The sequence below is a fragment of the Typopeltis vanoorti genome, chromosome 8 (genome assembly GCF_054136105.1).
Source record: "Typopeltis vanoorti isolate ZY-2024b chromosome 8, IOZ_Tvanoo_1.0, whole genome shotgun sequence".
Lineage (NCBI taxonomy): Eukaryota > Metazoa > Arthropoda > Arachnida > Uropygi > Thelyphonidae > Typopeltis > Typopeltis vanoorti.
This window is the reverse complement of record NC_143556.1, coordinates 27200117-27224467: the sequence shown is the minus strand read 5'-3', so window position 1 is coordinate 27224467 and position 24351 is coordinate 27200117. Positions and strand designations below refer to the sequence as shown.

The following is a 24351-nucleotide window of genomic DNA, read 5'->3' as shown; positions in this document are numbered from 1 at the left end:
CAGATTACAATAAAACTGTAGCCATTCCATACATTAAAGGGATATCAGATAAAATAAACAGAATACTACAGAAATACAACCTTAATACCATCTTTAAACCTCCTGCGAAATTAAAGAACTTACCCAACTCATCCAAGGATCCACTTCCTCCACTGGTCCTCCCAGGAATAAACCATATTCATTGCACCTGTAATTGTCCTATATAGGTGAAACAGGATGCACAATTCCTATCCAAAAAAAGCAACATAAACAGCACATTAAATTTAATATCTGTGGTAAATCAGGTCTCTAATCTACCCTGAATACTCTATATAGAATTGACTGGAAAGGCACCTGGTGTTTACTTCACACCAAAACATGGCATGAGAATAAATTTAGAGTCCTGTGAAATTCTTATGAAACACCCTAATATTAACAATAATGGTGGCCTAAAAATCCCAAGAATATGGATGGCATATATTCTGCCTGCATAACCTTTTGCTCTAATTATAATTATTTAATTAAGTTGATTATAATTAGGATTTTAGTAATCTAGGATCTTAGCTTTAATATAACAAACACTTATGTTAAATTATTGATTAGGCTACCAATTTTAAATAGGATATAGCTTTTTTCTTTGTTTTTTTTCACTATAGGTCAGGCCAGTAGAATAAAAGTTGATCAAATTATTGTCAGTTTTTCATACTTTTTGAAATGTAACATATTCATCTGGCTTTGTATATGTATGTGTATACGCCACATGATGATCTTAATATGAAAATTGAAATGTTGGGAAATTAAAGTAATTATTCCTCACATGTTTGAAGTCACCATAAATGACCAAAATGAATGCTGATCATCATGTAATACTAAAAGAAAAGGTAAAGTAAATTATTGATAGATAAAGTAAACTTATCACAGTGTAGTGGCATGCTATCTGTTTAGTTTGAATAGTTTTGAACACTTGAGGGTTCAAATCAGGAATTTGAGGAGGAAGAGGAGCAGAAGAGAGGTGGATGATTCAGACACATGGTGTTGAAAAGTATTTACCAAATAGATACTGGGAAATATTTTCTAAAGGACAGCAAGGAAAGAGAGAAACAAGGACTCTCCTTAGAAGTTGTATAAGAGTGTGAGATGTTTTTTGCATTGCTTGAGAAGGTGGTGAGTGCACAGATGGTGAATGATTTTAAAGTTTGTTATGATCAACTTGTTGAACCCCCTAAGATATCTTATAATGACTCTTGATTCGGATTATGATATTAATAGTAATAATAAACTGACAAGAATTAAAGTACTTTCAGCATATAGCATCTGTGAAAAGTTTAATTCAACAAACTGAAATCTAACCACTCTTTTAAAGTAGATTTGTAACATTATAGTTAGAAAGTTTAGCTGAATGTTTAAATACTTGTATGATAATTTACAGTTTACATTCTCAATATAGTTGACAGTTTGGTATAGAGAACTCATTTAGCATAGCATGTGCATACTGGGCTTTCGTCAGGACTTTTCAGTAGTTTGTTATAATGAGTGAGTTTTTATTATATCTGTGTTTACTGTATCTGACTTATTTTGCAGGTCCATCTTAACTGGACTCTTCCCTCCTACTTCAGGATATGCAATCATTTATGGTCATGACATAAGAACAGAAATGGATATAATTCGGCAAAGCATGGGAATGTGCCCTCAGCACAATGTTCTATTTGATGAGTAAGTACTATTATAGATATATAGTTATTATTACATGGGCACACTCATTGTGGGAGGCCCACAATGAGTGTGTATTAAACTTATTAAGTTAAACAGTCCCTACCATATCTCTCCTTAGTGTCATTCACTGACAGAGCACTGATAGCATCCTCTAGCAACCTATTCCACTTATTTATCACTTTCCAAGCAAAAATCTAGTCTTTACTCTCTTGCTTAACACATTGAAAGGTGGAATTTTTGTCTCTCAATTCAGAAGAATTGGAAAATTTATTTTCTCTAGCTTTTTATTTATTTTATTTTATTTAAATTTATTTTCCCCTTTAGTAACTAAGCGTGTTTTGTCATATCCCTCTTTTCTGATTTTAGCTAAATCCTTCTGTCTGTCACCATAAGCAGAACACAAACCATTCACCATTTTGATCACTGACCTCTGATTCTTGCTCTGCACCACTTTCATCTCCCCAAATCTGTGCACAGTGGTTCAGATGTGGTTATATTGAAGTCCTATAAAGAGAGGTCATAACTTTCTTATCCTTGCTTTTCATTATTTCTTAACATCCAATTGATCTTTTGAGATAGTTGTCCACTTCTGCAATATCTCCTTTGAACTTCAACAGTGTAATCCATTTTACCAAAATCTCCAGCTGCATAAGGATGCTATACTGGAGGACACATTGTGGATGCTATGCTAGGTGGTATGAGTTAAACATCAATTGTCATATGGGCTGCAACAAGATAAGTAAACTTTATATTTAAAGGTGTATGGATATTGTCTAAATTGTACATTAATTATCACTGGGAGATATTTGAGTGTGAATGCAGTATTTGGATAAATTTCTCAGACAATATTATCATAAATTCATTGTCTTTGTTAGCATGCAAATACAACATAGCAGCAAAAGGCAAATCATTGCACAGGTCTGTGCAGAAGACAAATAAAGTAAACAGCATGGAGTTCTTAAAAATGGTATGTGCCATGAATGTAATATCTATGCATGGGAAGATGTTGCGGATATTTATCTAGAGAGGCTGAATAAGAGAAAAGAACGAATGTGGGTATATAGGAAATGCAATATTCCAGTGGACCATGAGGCTTGCTTAAATGAGTTAAAATAGTTTAAATATGAGTAAGAAACATGGTTTCTAACTGACACAGCAGTTGCAGATTATGTGAATGTTAAGAGAGTGTGTAAAAATGATAGCAAGAAAAAAAAACTTTGATTGACAATAAAGTGGGTGATAATGATGTTGAAACACAGAGTGAAATTAATGGTAACAGCTAGGATTGACAACAAACAAGTGTGTGACTGCCAAAAAAATAGTGAGAGTGAATGATAGCATGAAAAGGTTGTAAGATCTGAAAGCTGAGTTGGTGAAGGTGAGGCAAGAGATGAGGTGGATGCGAAGTGAAATGAAGAGAATTATAGAATATGTATGGAAGAGTGAAGAAGACAAAAACAAATGAATTTGGTATGAAATAGGTAATGAAAGATCTGCGAGCATTGTATGGTGAGTTGATTATTAAAAGTGTGACAATTAAGAAGATGCACGAGGTTTGTTTTCCTTTAAGTAAAATGAATAGAGAGATTGAGGCATGTTGAATATTAGGATTAAGTGAGCAAAGGATTTGGTAGTGGTAGTAGGGTCAAATAACTTGATTGGGAACAAGAAGAAGAATGTAAGATTGGATATCAGGAGGTTGTTGAGAAGAATAAAAGATAATAGTGATAAAAGATAACAGGAAAGGTGGTCAGCATGTTGTCCTGGTATGACAGTGATGAGATGAGGCAGAGAGCAAGAATTATGAACGATATGTTACCAGAAATGTGTGAAGAGAAAGTACTACAGTTTGTTAATGTGTGGAATGAGTTTGAAGAAAGAATTCAACTGTATACAAGTGATGAACTGCTGCATTTAAATGGTTTTGGTGTGAGTCATTTGGAGAGACTGCAGCAGGAAATTAGAGTAATGAGTGCAGAGAATGAATCTGAGGTAAAGTAAGAAGTGATATGAAAGAGCAAGAAAGTAAGGAAGGAGAGATTGAAGTAGTGCATATGAATGAAGAAGTGAATAGCATGAGTGTAGAGAATGAGTGAACAGTGTGCAAGACTAACAGGGAAACGTGAAGACTCCTGGTGGACAGTGTAACACAGCATGAAAGGTTGATGCTTCAATTGAATGTGAATGTCTGTGTAGACCAAAATGGAAGGGATTACCTGAGATGTAGGGAAAACAGTTGGATTTGAAGAAGGTTCTGGAAAGAGTAAGAAGAAAATAAAATTGTTCGAGTAAATTATTATTATTATTATTCAGGCCTCCATGGTGTCAAAAGACTCATTGCGGGAGGTCATTCCTAGAAAACACAAAGTCTATCATACACTCCTTAAACTCATTGACCATTCTCGCTCTCACAACTCTATCAGGCAATGCATTCCATGGTTCAACCACCCTCCATGCAGAGAAACCACTCCTCACCCACTTTCTCACAGTTTCCTTTCGTAATTTCCAGGGATGGCCCCTTGTCATCACACCTTCATGATGTTCAACCAAGCAAAAGAACTCCCCAGTTTCAGCCCGGTAACCACCTTTCCACAGCTTAAAAGTCTCAGTCATATTACTTCTCCTTCTTCTATCCACCAAACTCTGCAGTCCACATTCCCTCAGCCAATCCTCATAACTACCATTGTACAATCCTGAAACCATCTTTGTTATCTGCCTTTGTACCCGTGTAAAGAAGTTGCATCTAATAAGTGGTATCAGTGAAACTTGTTATACATCCAGGAATGAGCTGTTATGTTTATATACGAATGCTAGAAATATCAGAAATAAGGAAAATGAATTGTTTTCATTGATTGAGTTCGTTCACCCAAAAATTGTTGGAATAAGTGAGACATGGGTGGATGAGGATGACATCCTGACAGGAATAGAGATGAAAGGGTATAATGTATTTCATGAAGATAGAAAGGCTAAAAAGAGAAGTGGACTGCTAGAAAAAAAAAAAAGAGTTATATTCATAGAAGGTAGAGCTGCAAGGGGAGGATGTAGTAGTAGTTTTGAGGCAGTATGGTGTGAGATAGAGATCAGCAGAATGAAATACTTCATAGGATGTTGGTTAGACCTGGTAATGTGGAGGGTAGTGACCAGGAAATGTATAAGTAAATAGGAAAAGGGTGATTTTAAATACATCAATATAGATTACAATGAAGAGATAGCAACTGGAAGTAAAAAAAAAAAAAAGAGTTTTTGAGGGATAACTACCTCAGGCATTATATAACAGACAATGCACAAGGATTAAGGGTCTTGGATTTGATTATCTCATCAGAGGATGTTATTATACAGGAGGTGTCAAATCTCCCACCTCCTGTATAATAATAGGAGGTGGAAGAGTGAACAAAGTGATTACCTGGGTGGTTTGCCAGTCGTGTTAGTACTTCTGTGAGGAAAGGGTATATGTGGAACTACGAGACTGGTGTTTATGAGAAGCTCAGGAAACCGTATGGAATGATGAGTTGGAGGAAAAGGAGATTAATACTACTTGGGTGATATTCAAGAACTATCAAGAAGAAACAGTGTTTAAATGTATTCCAAAGATCAGAAGGTTATATAAGTTAGGTGTGAAATGGATAAATGAAGAGATTAAGCATGTAATACAGAGAAAAAAGGCATTATGGAGGCAACATAAGAAAAGTGGTAATAATCAAACCCATGAGTGAGAAATACAAAGAACAGGCAAGGAGAGTGACTCAGTTTGCAAGGGTAGAAAAAGTTCAGCGTAAGCAGTCATAACTAATGAAGCCAAAAAAAAATCATAGGGAGCAGAGCTTTGTCCATGAAAGTATCTGTAGAAGAGGCACAAGGCAGAAACTGAATGTCTGAGAGAGAGAGAGAGAGAGAGAGAGGGGGGGGTATTGAAGTGGTTATGTGAGAAATGGATACTTAATTAGCCGAATTGCAGTCTTTTGGATAGAATCGAGGAAGGATTTTGGTGCACCATCCAAAATATGGGAACAATATTCCATTGCTGGGTATATTTGGGATTTGCATAGAGTTAGCAGTTGTGAAGTTGTGTCTTGCAAGATAAAGTACACCGTGTTTTTTGACAGCTGCAGAAGCTACTCTTGAAATGTGGTTTTGCTAGGAAAGATTAGAGGTGCAAGTCAATCTAAGAAAAAAAATCTGGTTGTGTTTGGATATCTCAGTATTACTAAAGGTAAAGGGGAAAGATGCAAGCTCCTTCTTGTGCAAGATCACATGACAGTTTTGGTGCATTGAAGTTTATAAGGTTATCCGTGCCTCACTGGGATGTGGTTAGGAGATCTGAGTTCATGTCACTTGTCATGGTAGATCTTGAGGATTCTAATACTTGAGCACTGCAAGGTTTGTTGAATGAAAAGGAGGAATGGAGAGAATAAAGGAGAACCATCCACCATGAAAGGTAGTGAGCAAGTTGTCATTCCAGTTTCAAAGTGAGGAAGGAAGACTATAGGATGGCAGTTTGTTAAGTAAGTCCTATGCCAAACGTGATCAAATGCCTTGATCAAAAACCACATTAGTTTCTTCAAATTTTTCCATGGCTTGAATCCAGAGGTGGGTGGTGAAAGCAAGAAGATCAGCTGTGGATCATGAGTGGCAGAATCCATATACTGCTGGTTACTGATTAGTTGGTATGTCTCTGGGTTGTTCAAGAATTGGTTTTCAATGACTTTCTCCATACTTTAGACAGAACAGAAGTGAGACCAATTGGATGGTTGTTTGACTTTTATCACCTTTCTTTTGGATGGGCTGGGTGTTGATCTGTTTTCATGTTGTATGGTAGATGCCAGTTGAATATGATAGATTGAAGAGGCTATACAAGATAGGTGTTAGTTCTGGGACACAGTGTTTTAACCCAATAGATGGGATATCGTCAGGATCAGATGACTTGTTTGTGTTCAGCACATTAAGGATTCTTCAGATTTCTTTTTGTTGGAAGATTATGGAAGACACGAAGGGAGCCATTCTTGGTGGGGTGAAGTGAACTTTGCCCTAGTCATCAATGCAGGAATTGGAAGAGAAGATTGATGCCACTCAGTTGGCCTTCTCTTTAGGTGAGGTAACTGCAGTACCATCTACACATGAGAGTGGTGGAAACTTGAGTGGCCAGAAGTAGCACCAAATGGCCTTGGCAAAGGACCAGAAGGAGCGACTGCCATGGTTATGATTTTTAATAACTGTTGCTAGCTGCAGTATAGGGCAAGTGGACAGCTGGAGTTTTGGTCTTGAGCCATTCATGATAAGAAGAGGTTTTTTCTTTTACAGAATTGGCACAACTTTTTGAGAATCCAGGCTTGGATAGTGGCTGAGAATTTTCAGTGGAAGAACTGAAGGAATTATTGGACCATGGGAAGGAGGAATAGAAGTTACAGCAGTCCTCTCCCAGTTGGCACTTATATAGTGCCAAAGTGGGTGAAAGGTTGTTCTGTGGCAAAAAAGACTTGTATGAGGTTGTTGTCGAGTATATCGAGAGGAGATCTGACACCCACAGTATACCTGGAAGGGGGAACTTATTAGGAAGAGGTTAAGTGTGTTGGCAAATTGAAGAGGGTAATCAGATATTCTGGTAGGAAGATTGATGATTTGACATAGGTCATTGCTGATCGGTGAAACTGGAGAAGGGTAGCCAATATGAGTTGTGGACGTTGAAATCCCCAAGAATGACGGCCTCACTATTGGAGTATTTTGACTGCAGAAAATTGAGCTTTAGAGATATCTGAATAGGTCATAAGTGGTTGATGCAGTTTAAAGAGCAATATAGAGAGCATATGTAAAATGCATATGTTGAAGTAATGCAGAACTGCATTACTTCAACCTTCTTATCACTTCTAGGTCTGGCTCCCACTGATGAGACCTCAATAAAGGTCAAAACCAGTCTGGGTAGTGACCCTTCCCATAATGCATTATACATGCACAAGGATATGTGCTTTGCATTATGTTATACGGCAAGTGATGTGAAGTCATTAGCTTCTATATACGAGTTGCCCCAGTCCTGAAAATACTTCAGGTGCAAATTTAGTTTGCTTACACTTAGATAAAGGATTAAACCAAGTACATTATTTCTTGGTATCTTTAAGTTATAGTATAACCAAGTGGAAAAACTTCTAACAATGGTATAAGGACAACTGCTGTGGAGGATATAGTTGAGATATTTAATGAACAGTTCTAAAGATCTTTCATCCTTTTGAATGTGACATAATGGAGAGCATTGGATGAGGAGGAAAGACTGACTGACAGGAAGAGGTATATGGGACATTAAGCAAACTTGATATTAATAAGACTGTGAGATTTGATGATATATCATTATTTATTTTGAAAGAATGTGCCAGGGAGTTGTCATCTGCCTTGACATATTTGTTTAATATGATTCTTACATTGGTGAAGTTCCAAAGAATTGGAAGGAAGGCAAGATTGTACTACTTCATAAAGGGGTGACAGAATTTAAGCATTAATTTATAGGCCAATCTATGTGTGTGTGTCTGTGTGCTGACTTGATTGGCCGAGTGTTAGCATATCCACTACCCAGCCAAGAGGTTGCTGGTTTGATTACCACTAAGTGCATGAATGTTTGTGATTGTCCTACTAACCACTTACCATATGCACTGCTGTGACCTGTCTCCTGGTGCAGTATGACCTTTGATGTCTTTGCACCATAAAAAATCAAATTTAAAAAAAATCTGTATGTGTTACTTGTTGTAGTTAAAGTGTTGTAAAGACTGCTAAGTATCAGGATCCATAATTGTGTTGACAACAATGGTACTATCTTTGATATACAGCATGGATTTTCTAAAAGGAGGTCATATTTTAGTAATCTACTTATTATTACAATAAGATGATGGCTTCATTTGACAAAGGAGATGGATGTACAGTAGTATACTTTGATTTTGCAAAAGCTTTTGATAGATTGCTACATATTAAGTTGATAGTCAAACTAGAGCAGATGGGTTGGATATTAGACTAGTGCGTTGGATCGGAGATTGGCTGTCTGATAGGTATCATGTTGTATATGGGAGAGCAATATCCCAGAAGAGGAAAGTCATTAGTGGTGTGCATCATGGGTGTGTGTTTTAGGGCCATTATTGCTTAACTTGTATGTTAATGATATTGGGGAAGGTTTGGATGGGAATATACAGCTGTTTGCAGAATGCAAACAGCTGTATATGGGATGAACTATGAAGAGTAGAGCAGATGCTATGGCCTTACAAGAAGACTTGAATAGACTGAGTGAATGGGAATGGGAACGGGAGTGGGGATGCCAGTTCAATGTTGCAAAATGTAAGGTTTTAAAATTTGGAAAACAAAGATGAGGTGTAGAATTTATTTTGGGAGTATATTGTTGGAAGTGGAGGGAATAAGAGATCTTGGGATGATGGTGGATAAGGATCTGAAATTTAGAGAACATGCTGCCAAAATTGTGAGGACAACACAACTAATTCTGACAATGATGTAGAGGACACTGATTTGTGGAAGTATGGAGATTATGGTTCCATTGTATAAGGCTCTGATTAGGCTACATATGGACTACAGTGCACAGATTTGTTAACCTGGTTTACAAAATGATCAAGAGATGTTGGAGCAGGTCCAGAGGAAATTGACCAAACTGGTTTCTGATCTCTGGAATGTTGAATATGAAGAAAGGTGGATATGCTGCAATTTGCAGAGTCCAGTGAACAGGAGGAAGAGGAGTGATATGATAGAGATGTACAAGTTAATAAGATTAATATTTGAAGAAGTTTTTCATAGAATGGTGGTTGATTGGGGTGGGGAAGCTGTATAACGAGATTGTGAGCAACAGAGTGAGAACCAGTTTTTTTGCCCAGAGAATTGTGAATGATTGGAATGTATTTCCTGAGAGCTTGATGTCTGCAGAGAATTTGAACGTGTTGAAGTAAATTAATATTTGAAGAAGTTTTTCATAAAATGGTGGCAGATTGGGGTGGGAAAGCTGTATAATGAGATTGTGAGCAACAGAGTGAGAACCAGTTTTTTTCCCCAGAGAGTTGTGAATGATTGGAATGTATTTCCTGAGAGCTTGATGTCTGCAGAGAATTAGAAAAAAGGAACCTCCTAGATGATTGACTCCTTTGGGGTCTTAGGATAATAATAATAATAAATTTCTTACAGTGCTGTTTCATCTATGGAACAAAGCCACCACATTTTTTTCTGAAAACATAGGCAGTAGTTTTGTCAGTAACATGAAGTATTTCCTGAAGTACACTTTACATTGTACCACATTGAGCTGCATCTGTTATTTTTTGTCCACTGTATTAATTTATTTAGATCATCCTGCAGGATCTTTACATTACTTTTATCAACTGTTGCTATCCCAGTTTAGTATCACCATTAGCAAATGACTGGATATTCCCCCAAAATCATTCCCAGTATTATTGATGTATAAATGAACAGCAGTGGCCCAAGAACACATCCCTGCAGCATGCAGCTGATCTACCTTCTCTTTAATTCATCTGTACCTAATGTTCTTCAGAACCTCTAGCTTAGTTCGATGGCAGTGCTTTTGATTTAGCCCCTTGGTTGGAAAGACCTGGGTTTAAATCACATCTAAAATACAAAGAACCTTTATCAGAGTTTTTCAGTTGAAGGTGAGTTAGCCAGTCTCACATGGTTAGGGTGAGGGCTAGATTAGAATTTTTCTCCTGAAAATTCATGTTTTTTCATCCTACAACCAGGCAAACTTGCCAGGAGAACATACACAAAAATATATATTATTATTATTATTTTCCTGACCTCTATTGTGTCACAAGACTCATTGTGGGAAGTCAACACAAAGTTTGTCATACCACTCCTTAAACTCATCCACTGTCTGCACTTTCACCACCTTCTCAGGCAATACATTCCATCCTCCTAGCCATTCTCCATGCAAAAAACTTACTTCTTATCCTGTTACTGACCACCTTCTTTTGCTACTTCCAGAGATGGCCCCTTGTCCTTGCTCCTTCCCTTGTGTTCAGGCACAAGACCACTTTGTAAGTGGAGGTTTCTGTGGTTTAGAAGTTCACATGGTATTACATCTGCTCTAGAAAACATTAGAAAACTGACTTTTCTAGACATTCTATTAGAAGTCAATGAAAAGGATAATAAACTTTCTTTCTCAATATATAGAAAACCCACCAACACAGGAAGATTTCTTAATGCGGCCTCACACCACCGCCACCCTTCGCAAAAAATAGGTATAATAAAATCCCTAAGGGACAGAACGTATAACATTTCCAGCATAGAAAAACAGAGAAATGAAGAATTAGAATATCTAACACAGATCTTTCAAAAGAATGGTTATGAAACCAAGACTATCAAAAAAATCCTCCACATACCTCCTACAAGCATCTCTCAGAAACAAGATTTCAAAAACGCTATCATGCTTCCATATATCAAAAATGTTACAGACAAGATGGCTAAATTACTTAACAAATATAACATGAAAGTAGCATTTCTGCTGCTGGAAAAAATTTTGAGATTTATACCCCCTGAAACCTCCTCATCATCCTTTAAAAGAACCATGTGTTTGCAAAATTTATTGTTCTTGCTGCATCTGCTATGTAGGACTGACAGGAAGATCTGGGGAAATTCGCATGAACGAACACAAAAAGGATGTACAAAACAGAAGAGAACAAAAATCAGGTCTAGCTTTCCATACCACTTCCACCGGCCACAATGTACTATGGCAGAATACAAACATGTCGTACATAGAAAAAAACTGTTACATAAGGAAATTTCAAGAAGCTGCAAACATGCTTAAAATACCAACACAATGCAATAAAAATCAAGGATTAATTCTCCACTAAGTTTGGTCAGATTTAATAAAAACTATACCTCAGTCAGACCTCGGACATTATGAACGTGAACAACAGAACGTGGCATCATTCAGCATTGTTTAAACCCAGCAGTGCTTTGAATCTGCATTCTAATTTTTAATTTTATGAATAGTCAGACGGCTACAACTGTATAGTCTTCTTCTTCTTCAACCTTCTGGTTCTGTCCACTGCTGGACAAAGGTCTCCCCCATGATTTTCCAGATTACTCGGTTTTCTGCTTCTCCCATCCATCTCACTCTTGCAATTTGTTCCAGTTCATCTCTCCACTTTCTTCTCGGTCTTCCTTTTTGTCTTGCTCCATCCATTGGTCTCCACTCTGTTGTTTTTCTAGTCCATCTCCCGTCACTGCATCTGGTAATATGGCCAGCCCATCTCTACTTAGCCTGTTTAATGTATTTTACAATATTCATGACACCTGTTTGAGATCTTATCCAGATATTTGTCTTCCTATCTTTTAATGTTATTTTTAGCATACTTCTTTCCATGCAATGTTATATTGTTCTCAGTTTTTTGTTTAGTGCTTCTGGTAAAGTCCATGTTTCTCCTCCATATGTTAGGACAGGAAGTATGCACTGATCGAAAGCTTTCCTTTTTTTAGACTCATAGGGATAAATTATGGGAAAATCTCTTATTTTCCCATAATTTATCCATCCAAGGTGAATTCTTCATTCAATCTCTTTCTTTTGGAGGGATTGAATGAAGCCCAAATATACATATGAAGTAACTTGTTCTATTTCATGGTTTTCAACTTTGATAGTTCTATGGTTTATGTATTTATTCATCATTATTTTTGTTTTTTCTCTATTTATTTTTAATCCAATTTCTCTGGAGGTTTCGTTTAGCTGATTTAGCCTTTCTTTCAGATCTTCAAGATTATCTGCTATCAGGACAATATCTGAAATTTCATCTGCAAATTTCAGATGATGCAGCCTTTCTCCATTTATGTTTATTCCTTTTGTTTCCCAATCAAGGCTTCTAAAGACTTCCTCTAGTGCAGCTGTAAATAATTTGGGAGATACGTTGTCGCCTTGCCGGATGCCTTTTTGTATTGGGAACTTTTCACTGTTTTTATATAATTTAATTACAGAAGTTGCATTATTGTAAATATGTTTTAGTGTTTCAATATATGGTTTCTCAGCTCCCTGGGTTTCAAGTGCTTTTAGTGTTGCAGATGTTTTAACTGAATCAAATGCTTTTTCATAGTCAATATAGGCCAAACATAAGGGTTTATTGTATTCAATTGATTTTTCAATGAGCTGTCTTAATGTGTGAATATGGTCCAAAGTATTGTAATTCTTCCTAAATCCAGCTTATTCACAGGATTGCATTCCCTCTAGTTAGATTTTATTCTATTATTTATAATTTTTGTGAAAACTTTATATATGGTGGGGAGTACGCTTATAGGTCTGTAGTTTTTAATTTCTTCCTTATTGCCCTTTTAAAAAATTAATATTAGAAGTGAATTGTTCCAATTTTTTGGAATTTTTCTGTGTTTTAGGCATTTATTGAAGATTTTACTCAACTGTTTGATGACAGGGCTTCCTCCCCAGTTTTAAGAAGTTGACCATAATTCCACCTTCTCCTGGGGCCTTTCCATTCTTCATTTCCCGCAGTGCCATTTCCGCTTCACCTTGTAAGATCTCAGGGGCATCATGTTCTTCCTCACTTGAGTAATCCATAGAAGATTCTTGGATGTCCCGGTCTTTGTCTTCATAGAGTTCAGTATAAAATTCCTGAATTCTTTTGATTATTGCATCTCTATATTTTATCAGTTCACCACCATTTTTTCCTTTTACCACAGCTATTTCCTTTGTTCCAGTTGATAATGTTCGTCTTAGGACCTGCATATTACTATTGTTTTCTATTGTTTCTTTAATTTTCCTAGTATTATATGATCTAAGTTCATGTTTCATCGTTTTACATATAGTTTTACAAATTTCCGTACATTCTATTTTATTGGTGTCATTCAAATCTCTTTTCATATCCTTCTTTTCTTTTCTTCATCAGTTCATAACAGTTCATACTATACAATACAACTGTATAGTATGAATTATTAAAACACTTAAGGAATTGAACAACGTAGTTAAGAATATAAATTAGATTATACTTCAATAAATATTTCCGATATTTTGGCAACGTCACGTTGCCATCTTCTAAAGGAACTTACAAAAAAGGCACGTGCACGTAGGCACTACAACACAGTAACTGGGAATGAAATGATGAAGCTATTGTTCTCCTAAAAGTCCTGATTGTGCCCTCTAGCAGGCTAAGTAGGCTTTCTTGGCTGTTGGGCTGAAGGTTTGCTGATGTAAGCCTCCCAAATTTGGGGCAATCGCATACAACCAAATTTGTTGAGATTTGGAGAATTTCTTAGGGCTGAGGCTGATTCCATAAATAGTCTTTCGAATTTGTATTTGCTACGGCGTATTACTGTACCTTTCTTCCACCATGTTCTGTGGCGTGTATCCAGAGCATGGTCTGCAAGACCAGAATGGCTGTACTTGTGAAAACGGATGTAGTCCTTGTGTTCAAAAATTCTGATATACGCTGTCCTGCCTGTTTGGCCAAAGTAAGACAGTTTACAGCTGCAAGGGACCTGGTATACACCGGGTAGGTCTAGGGGAAGTGGTTGGTCTTTAGTGGAACGGATAAGGGATGCCAATTTTCTGTAAGGTCTGTAACAGGAGGTCAGATCATGTTTTTTTAAGATTTTGATAATCTTTTCCGAGGTGCCTCGGATGTAGGGAATGGTGATGTATTTAGAATAATCCTTGTTGTGGAGGGGATCTGTGGTTTGTAGGTTATAATATTTTTTGGATTTTTTTGGGTGGGTAGCCATTGGCTGAGAAAGTGTTGAGGATGTGATTTATGGACTCCCAAAGATACATAAAGAAAATGTGCCATTACGTCCCATTGTGAATATCATTGATTCCCCAAATACAAATTAGCTAAACATTTGGCCAAATAGCTCACACACTATACTGGCAACACACCATCACACATAAATAACTCAGCCCATTTCAAAGCCAGCATAGAAAACCTTACACTCCAATGTACTGACATGATGGTCAGCTTTGACGTCTCCTCTTTATTCACAAATGTCCCATTCAAGGAAACTTTAGAGCTAATCCAAACTAAATTTTCTCCCAATATCTCAGCCTTATTTCAGTTCACAATGAACTCAGGCTATTTCGTTTGGCAGGGAAAATTCTACAAACAAATAGAGGGGACAGCCATGGGTTCACCACTCTCCCTGCCCCTGGTCAACTTCTTTATGGAGACCTTTGAAGAAAAAGCCTTAGCCTCTGCCCCACAAAAACTAACCATATGGCTTCACTACGTTGATGATGTGTTTGCTATTTGGCCACATGGCTCTGAAACACTTCTCTCCTTCTTAACACACTTAAACAACCAACACCCCAGAATTAAGTTCACATGGAAAAAGAGGAAAACAACAGTCTCCCTTTCCTAGACACACTAGTCACCCGCCAGCCTAATGGAACCTTGGTTTTCTCAGTTTACAGAAAACCCACCCATACAGGCAGATACATTCACCAACAATCCCCCCCCCCCCTCACAACAATATGAAAACGCTATACAACAGGGCTTAACTAATCTGTTCAAACGACTTGGCCCTAAACACTGAACTAAATCACATCCTCAACACTTTCTCAGCCAATGGCTACCCCCCCCCCAAAAAAAAAAATCCAAAAAATATTAGAACCTACAAACCACAGATCCCCCCCCCCCCTCCACAACAAGGATTACTCTAAATCCATCACCATTCCCTACATCCGAGGCACCTCGGAAAAGATTACCAAAATCTTAAAAAAACATGACCTGACCTCCTGTTACAGACCTTACAGAAAATTGGCATCCCTTATCTGCTCCACTCAAGACCAACCACTTCCACTAGTGGTGTAGGTCCCTTGCAGTTGTAAACTGTCTTACTTTTGCCAAACAGGTAGGACAGCGAATATCAGAATTTCTGAACACAAGGGACTACATCCGTTTTCACAAGTCACAGCCATTCTGGTCTTTGCAGACCATGCTCTGGATACACGCCACAGAATATGATGGAAGAAAGCTACAGTAATACGCCGTAGCAAATACAAAAACGAAAGACTATTTATGGAATCAGCCTCACCCCTAAGAAATTCTCCAAGCCTCAACAAATTTGGTTGTATGCGACTGCCCAAAGTTGGGCTGAAGGTCTGCTGACTTTCAGCCCAATGGCCAAGAACACCTACTAGCCCATTAGAGGGCACCATCAGGACTTTTAGGAGAACAATAGCTTCATCTCTTCATTCCCAGTTACTGTGGCTTGTTAGTGCCGATGTGCACAATGCCTTTTTTGTAAGTTCCTTTAAAAGATGGCAACGTGATGTTGCCGAAATATCGGAAATATTTATTAAAGTATAATTTAATTTATATTCTTAACTACGTTGTTCAATTCCTTAAGTGTTTTAATAATGCTTAATCAATAAGCCTGGCTACGAGAATGTATAGTATGAACTGTTAATCTCTTTTTTGTTGTTTTAATTTTCAGTTACCTTTTACCCATGAACATGTAAAGTCAAATTACTTACGAAACTTGTGGGGTCTTTTATTAATTCAATTGTGTTTTATATAGCTTATTAAAAAAAAAAATGTGGTGCAATTACCGGAATATAAGATCACTTTATTCTAAATTATATTATGAAAAGCAATTGTGGAGGATTTGTGTATGGCTTAAAGGCCCACAAGTAACAGGGATTATTATTATATACTATTTTTTGATGTATGTCCACCATCAACCTTGTCATCCCGTGTCACCAACTTCATGTCCATGTCCTTTTGCTCTAATTTACATAATAGGATTTTTATATGGTATCCTGTCAAATGCTTTCATTAACATGGTTTGATCACTTGGTAGGTAGCAGCTTTAGCTTTCCCTAATGGATACTCACAGGGTGCGGGGACAAGAACCTAGCTGCTGCACACCCCTCTTTAAGTCCATTGAAACTATTCTATCATTTGCCTTAAATAGTCTAACCACATATTATAGCAATAATCAGTTATAGCCAAACCCCTTGAAAACCCAGACCGGCCCTTTTCCAGCTTAACAATAAGGAAGCCAACAGGAAGCTACAGATTTCTTGGAAAGGTTCTAATATAGAACATTCCTGGAACCCAGTCTATCTCAGTGTGACTTTCAATCTCACTCTTTCATATAAAACACAGAAAAAACAAAGGCAAAAGTGAATACAAGAAACAATATACTAAGAAAGCTCACCTCTTCCAAATTGGGTGCACACCCTAGCAAGAGTTTCTGCCTTGGCTCTTTGCTAAGGCCCACTCTGCTGAATATGCCTGCCCTGTATGGTCCAGATCCTGCCATGCTGAAAAACTTGACCAAGCATTGAACAAAAGCTGCTGCTTAATTACAGATGCTTGGCAACCAACACCACTAAGGAGACCTGTATACTTTGGCTGGTATTGCACTCCCTTCAATATGAAGATCTGCATTTTCAGCTGATGAATGATGAGTGCCACCCACTATTTGGCCAGACTATAGTGCTCCGAAGACTAAGATCCTGACATAGCTTCCTAGCAACCATTGAACCACCTAAAAACCCTCCAGAGACAAGACTTCAACAATGGCTTGCACTATATCCTGAGAATAATACTGGTATTCCAACAACTGAACATCTTCCACATGCCCATTTGAACTAGAATACTTGGAAAAGCCTCAGCAGACTACGAATGAGAGGATGCTGCAAACAAAATTTCATTAAATGGGACTACCTCATTGGACCAGATAATTGTGAGTGTGGGACAACCCAGTCCATGGAACACCTTCTTTCTTGCCCCCTTCTTCAATCACCTTGCACAAAAGGGGATCTTATATCCTGCACAGAAAGAGCAGTTGATTGTGCAAGATTCTGGAGAAACATCTGACCATATTTATTGTATATAACTTATGTATAATTTCTTTTTCCTTCATATTTTACTTATTATTCCCTGTTTAATTTACTTACTAAACTTAAGCTGTTCTCATTTGTAATGTATCCTAATTTGTTGTAAATAATGTTGTCCAATTACTTACTACTGTTCCACTTGTGTTTGGATACGAAATAAAAAAAAAATAAGCATGGTGTAGCCATTTGCTATATCCAGTTCATCTCACTTTATTGTAGAAACTAAGTTACTAAGATAAGACTAAGACCTCCCTTCATATAGTCATGCTGTCCTTCATACAGTATTATAATTCTATCTATTCTCTCCTGTTTGTCCTTAACCACCACTCATCATGAGATGTTAATTAGAAATTAAACTGAGAAACCTCAGTCTTTGGGCCACCTTTGTGTAATAGAACTGTTTTGCCCTATTTCCAATCCACTGGAAACTCTTACCAGAGTTAAGCTTAAACTAAACCTTGGCTAGAGGTGCAGTTTCTTTTGTACTTCCCTGTAATAAATAGGCTTATATCTTATCCTAATCACCTTAAGTTCATGACTTCATCTACCTCTTTTCTCGTATCATTCTCTGTCACATCAGTCACCACATTATCTTGGAGGTTATAGTGGATGGGAAATTGAAGTTCAAAGGTTGCATTGTAAAATGTTTCAACTGCAACTCCAAGAATAATTGCAATGTTGAAACAAATTTAATATTTAAGGATAATTAACTTATTCAGCCTCTTTACAATGCCATGATAAAATCCCACCCAGACCATTCTGCATGGATTTATCTGGTTTTGCAGGGGATAAAGAATCTGTGAAAAGGGGTGCACAAAAGAGTAACACAGATGATATCAGGATTATGGAATTGTAAATTATGATAACAGATTGAGAGAATGTGGACTTCAGACACTAGTAAATAGAAGAAAGGGGGTGATATGATAGAGATTTATAAACTTCTGAAAATTTTTTTTCATAGTAGACTTTTCCATAATAGAGCATTGAGTGAGTAGAATAGTTTGCCTGTTGAAGCACTGAGTGCATGTAGTATGCACTCGTGGTAAAGGTGGTATAAGTTCTTAACACTTGCCATGGTATCTCCCATAATGCAAAGCACATCTCCTTACAGACATGTATAATGCTATTCATTAAGGGAAGGGCCACTACCTAGACCAGTTTCGACCTTTATTGAGGTCTCATCAGTGGGAACCAGACCCAGAGGTGGTGATACTAAGGTGGGAGTAATAGAGAAGTCATATTTACCTATATGCATTGCCAAAGGGTGTCACACCCTATTATTAAAATTCTCTGGATTAGAGATAAGTTTATGGAAGTTTTTTTACCACAAGTTGCCCCAGTCCTGAAAGTACTTCAGGCGAAAACTTTGTTTGCTAACACTTGGATAAAGGATAAAACCAAATATATAATTAGTAGCATAGCCAAGTGAAAAAAAACTTCCATAAACTTATCTCTAATCCAGAGAATTTTAATAGTAGGGTGTGACACCCTTTGGCAACTCGTATAGGTAAATATGACTTCTCCATTACTTCCACCTTTGTAACACCACCTCTGGGTCTGGGTAGTGGCCCTTCCCTTAATGCATATCATTATACATTTCTGCAAGGAGATGTGCTTTGCATTATGGGAGATACTAAGGCAAGTGATGAGAACTTAATACCACCTTTACCATGAGTTTCCCCAGTCCTGAAAGTACTTCAGGCACAAACTTTGTTTGCTAACACTTGGATAAAGGATAAATATATAATAAGGTCCCATATGTATTATTATGTAAAGAACATGATAATATATACATATAATACATATTCAAATGAACAGTCACCCTCCTACTTATCTCCTATTCTTTTTGGCTGCAATTCTTCCACTGTCATAAGCAGTATCCCTCCTCCATCCTATCTTCTCTGTCTTCCCTGAAAATACTAAACCCTTCACATTCTATGCTTGTAACTGCATCATCTGCTGTTAGCCAAGTCTCACTAATGCCTATAATGTTTGGTGAGATTTATTTATTTATTTGTATGGAGTTTCCTCCCTTTTTCTCCCCCATCCCTACTGGGGAAAGTTGAGCCCTCTCATGGGGGGTTAAGTATTTGTGACTGTAGATTCATGTGTGGTCACGGGGGGCTGATTAGCCTGGTTGCGGGATGAAAAAATCCCAGATAAACTGGGGAGAAAAACCCTGCTGTCCACACCCAAGACCGGCTAACTTGGCTATGACTGAGGAAGATCCTAAAGCTCCTCACGTCAGTGACAGGAATCGAACCCAGGACACTCCTTCCCCAGGCATATGGTAGTGAAGCACATAGCCACTAGGCTAACCGCGCAGACTTTGGTGAGATTGCACTAACCAATGCGAAAAACTCCTCCCTCTTGTTTTTCGTACTTCTATCATTAGTATATAGAAACTGCAGCATCCCTTTATACCCCCACCCAGCTTTACTTTCTGAATTGACTACTGTATTCAATATTTTTGCTTGAGACACTAGATTCCATACTTGGTTATTCTCACACTCACTCACCTCATGGATGCCTTCACTGAAACTCACCTCCTTCCATCCCGATTGCATTAGTTTTCCTGAATTTGCTTCTGCATGCTTGGTGAAGAAAAAACATCTAATACCAAAATCCTTAAGATGCGGTCCATCAGCACTGTACAAATCCTTCTTTCTATCAAAGATCACAGACCACAGATCCTCAAATCTTTCATCATTCTTTCTGCAGAACGATGTATAGATTCATTAGCTAGCAACACCCTCCTCCTTTGTTCGCCTGTATCATAACATGGTAGGAGACTTACAATCTTCACCTTCTCACTCTTCATGTTTTGCCTCGTCCAATAATTCCTTTGCAGGCTCATAGAATACTTCTTGCCCCTCAAATTATTTGTGGCAACCAAGGTCATCATTTTCTTCGACTTACTTTTCTGCACCTTAATGGTATGACTAATATCGTGAATTTTTGCACCAGGAAAACACAATATTGTCACACTTTCATTGAGTACTCCCCTCATCGAGTCTCCGTATATAATTTTCTCCTTAACTTGATATTCTTGTTTATTAGCTCAGTCTTTATTATTAGTTCAGACTGCCTGCTTCCTTCTCTTTACAACCCCTAATCTCTTGCCACTTCTTCAATTTTTCAGTTTGTGCTTTGTCTTGTGATGGATAATATTCAAATGTGCTATTTCTTTATTAATGTCCGTTTCATTCTCTATTTTCATGGTCACACATTCAGCATTGATAGCATCATTTTCCATCTCACCATCGGTACTGTTCACTCTATTGGCATTTGCTACATTCTTGTCACTTATGAGGCATTCACTTTTGAAACATTTAATTCACACCCCCCCCCCCATTCAGTTTCAATTTTACAGGGTGGACACTGGGGAGTTCTTTCACTTGGTGTAGCAGTTGGAAGGAGTGATGACAAGGGGCCATCCCTGGAAAGTATGAAAGGAAACTGTGAGCAAGAGGTGAGGAGTGTAAATTATATATTTAGTTTAATTCTTTATCCAAGTTTAAGCAAACAAAGTTTACACCTGAAATATCTTCAGGATTGGGGCAACTGGTGGCAAAGGTGGACTGAGTTCTCATCACTTTCCTTAGTATCCCATAATCAGGGCTGGCACTACCATTTAGGCAGACTAGGCAACCGCCTAGGGTGCAAAACTTTAAGCTATGCTTTATTCATACTTTACTAAAATATCAAAATTAAATAGTGATAAATGATTTAGATATCGATTCTTTTTCCTTATCCCTCACACATCACACTATTTTACTATTTAACTCTTGGTTCTTTTTTGTTCCTTACCTAAATGATTTGAACTTACCGCTATTTAAAATTCAGTTAAGATAAATATTTTAAAACGTTAATATTTTAAAATATTAAATTTCGGTATTTTATAACTTTTTTTTTTTTTGTAAATGAATTATAACAGAGAATTTTCAAATTAATTAAAAAAAGAAAATTAAAAAAGCCCTATTAATTTACTTATTAATTTAACCTGAAAGACAATTTTATTTTGTTTAATGTCAATTAGAAACATTTTAGTTTATGAAATAAGGGGTGCACTTGTAAGCTTTGCCTAGGGCACAAAATAACTTGGCACCGACAGTGCTCATAATGTAAAGCACATCTCCTTGCAGACATGTATAAATGCTATGCATTATGGGAAGGGTCGCCCAGACCGGTTTCGACCTTTATTGAGGTCACTTTCAGTGGGAGCCAGACCCACTGAAAGACCTTAGTATCCCATGGGATACTAAGGAAACTTCCTTATTATAAACTTCCTAAGCTAAATATCCCATGGGATACTAAGGAAAGTGATGAGAACTCAGTCCACCTTTGCCACGAGTTGCCCCAGTCCTGAAGATTCTTCAGGTGCAAACTTTGTTTGCTCACACTTGGATAAAGGAGTAAACTAAATATATATAATAGTCTAACCGAGTGGGAAAAAAACTTCCAAAAGGGTGAGGAACGGTTTCTTTCCGTGGAGGGTGGTGGAACCATGGAATGCATTGCCTGATAAAGTGATGAGAGCAAGAACAGTCAACGAGTTCAAAGAGTGGTATGATAGACTTTGTGTTTCCTAGGAAGCATCTCCTGCGATCAGTCTCTTGACTTGATGGAGACCCGAATAATAATAATAATAATTTTCTTCCACATACCCTTTAATTTTCTCATTGAATACATTTCACATATACTGCACTGCACAAAATCCTACAAATTCAAATCACCCAACAATGTAGTCTTTGCTTCCATTGCTCTTCTTCTTCTTATTGTGCTATCTTCTATCGAAGGTCAGCGACCATCTTGGCGAACAAACTGCACTCTTGTGCTAATCTGAGCAGTTGTGCACTGCTCTTTCCTGTCCACTTCTTGATGTTGTCAAACCATGATATTCTTTTTCTTCCTCTAGTTCCTTTGCCATCAATTCTTCCTACCAAAATAGTTTGTAGAAGTTGGTATTTGCTGTTTCTCATGATGTGGCCAAGATATGATGTTTTTCGTTTCTTGATTATTTGTACAAGATGTTTAGCTTTGCCAATGGATTTTAAGACCTCTTCATTGGTAATTTTTTCTGTCCATGATATCTTTAGCATTCTTCTATATAGCCACATCTCAAAGGCTTCGATTTTCTTGATGGTTGTCGCCTTCAATGTCCATGTTTCAACTCCATAGAGCAGAATATACCACACGTAGCATTTCAGCATTCGGCATCTGACTTCCATGTTTAGGTCTTTATTGCAGATTAGTGTTCTCATTTTCATGAAGGACTGCCGTGCAACTTCAATCCTTGTCTTTATATCTATTTCTGGATCCCACCGTTCATTAAGCCAGCAACCAAGATATTTATATCTTGACACTTGATCAATATTTTTCCCATTGAGTGTCAGTTTCATTGATGAGGCTGGATGTTTGCTGATGATCATGTATTTTGTCTTGTTGATGTTTATATTTATTCCCATTCTTTGGCTTTCTATGTATACTCTGTCAATGAGTTTTTGGAGATCCATAATATTATCTGCAATTAGCACGGTGTCATCTGCATATCGTAGGTTGTTAACAATCTTTCCATTTATTGTGATTCCCTCTGGACATTCTTCCAATGCTTTTTTAAAAATTACCTCTGCATATATGTTGAACAGGAGTGGTGAGAGCACACATCCTTGTCTCACTCCTCTTTTGATGTTAATATCACTGGTGGTAATGTTGTCTAATTGAATGGTAGCTGACTGATTCCAATACAGATTTGTTATTAGTCTTATGTCTTGTTTGTCTAGCCTTATTTGTTGAAGGACTTCTATTAAGTTAGTGTGTCTGACTTTGTCGAATGCTTTTTCAAAATCTATGAAACACATAAGGACAGATTTCTGTTTTTCTATGCATTTTTGTATCAATATTTGGGTACAGAAAAGGGCCTCTCTAGTACCAAAACCATTCCGAAAGCCGAATTGTGTTTCACTTAGAGTTTCTTCACTTTTTCTATAAATGCGATTCTGAATTACTTTCAAAAATATTTTTAATGTTTGGCTCATTAAACTAATAAGTCGGAAGTCACCACAGGAATTCGCTTTGGGTTTCTTCTTTTCAAATCACCCAACAATGTGGTCTTTGCTGCCATTGCTCTACCATGTTTAAATATGATTTTGGTTAAATTATATTTAAACAAAAAAATACAGTATACTTACAAACGAAGTAACTGATTTAATCTGATACTTGATTAAAACCAAAGCTACAATAAGTTAATGTAATATTTTCAACTAAAATAGGAAAAAGTTACTTATCCTTCAGGAGTGATAAATCCCCTCTATATGCACACAACTTGGCATTAATATATAACTAATATGAAAAAATTTATCAAGTTGCACTGAAAAAAAAAAATTGTCCTAAAATATAAAAACGAAAATATGAGTATTTCAATAGATGGACAGACCTATATTGGAAACCAAAAATACATGAATTGTTGTTTTTATTACAAAGAAGGTTGATTAAATCTTCATTTAAAAAGTATTGTTGGTACTAGTACTATGGAAACTATTCTTTAGTTTAAGAAAAGACTGGAATCCTTCAAGATTTGTTTTGAGACAGGTGGAATTGCAATTATTACTGATTATTCTGCTGCATCTATGAAAAAATTGCAAAATTATTAATGGCCCTTCAACAGTTATGTTAAATACGTGCACATCATCTTGCTGTGATGAAGGTGTTTTATGTCGAAATATTGAAAGATAGCATGGGCAATAATAGTAGTGAATATCTCAGTGAAGACAACGAACTGTATGTAGTGATGAAGAAAAGAATGATTTAGATGTAGAATGTCTTTTACAGGAAAC

At 37.1% G+C, this 24351-nt stretch overlaps 1 protein-coding gene across 2 annotated transcripts in view; it reads left to right on the top strand.

Moving 5' to 3' along the window:
- The window catches only part of LOC150103869 (ATP-binding cassette sub-family A member 2-like), a 975482-nt gene that overhangs the window by 421292 nt on the left and 529839 nt on the right, over positions 1–24351 (top strand). For both annotated transcript variants that reach the window (XM_090397162.1, XM_090397161.1), the window contains exon 22: positions 1561–1692. In XM_090397162.1, coding sequence (XP_090253288.1) covers positions 1561–1692 — 132 coding nt within the window. The remainder of the gene's footprint in view (positions 1–1560; positions 1693–24351) is intronic.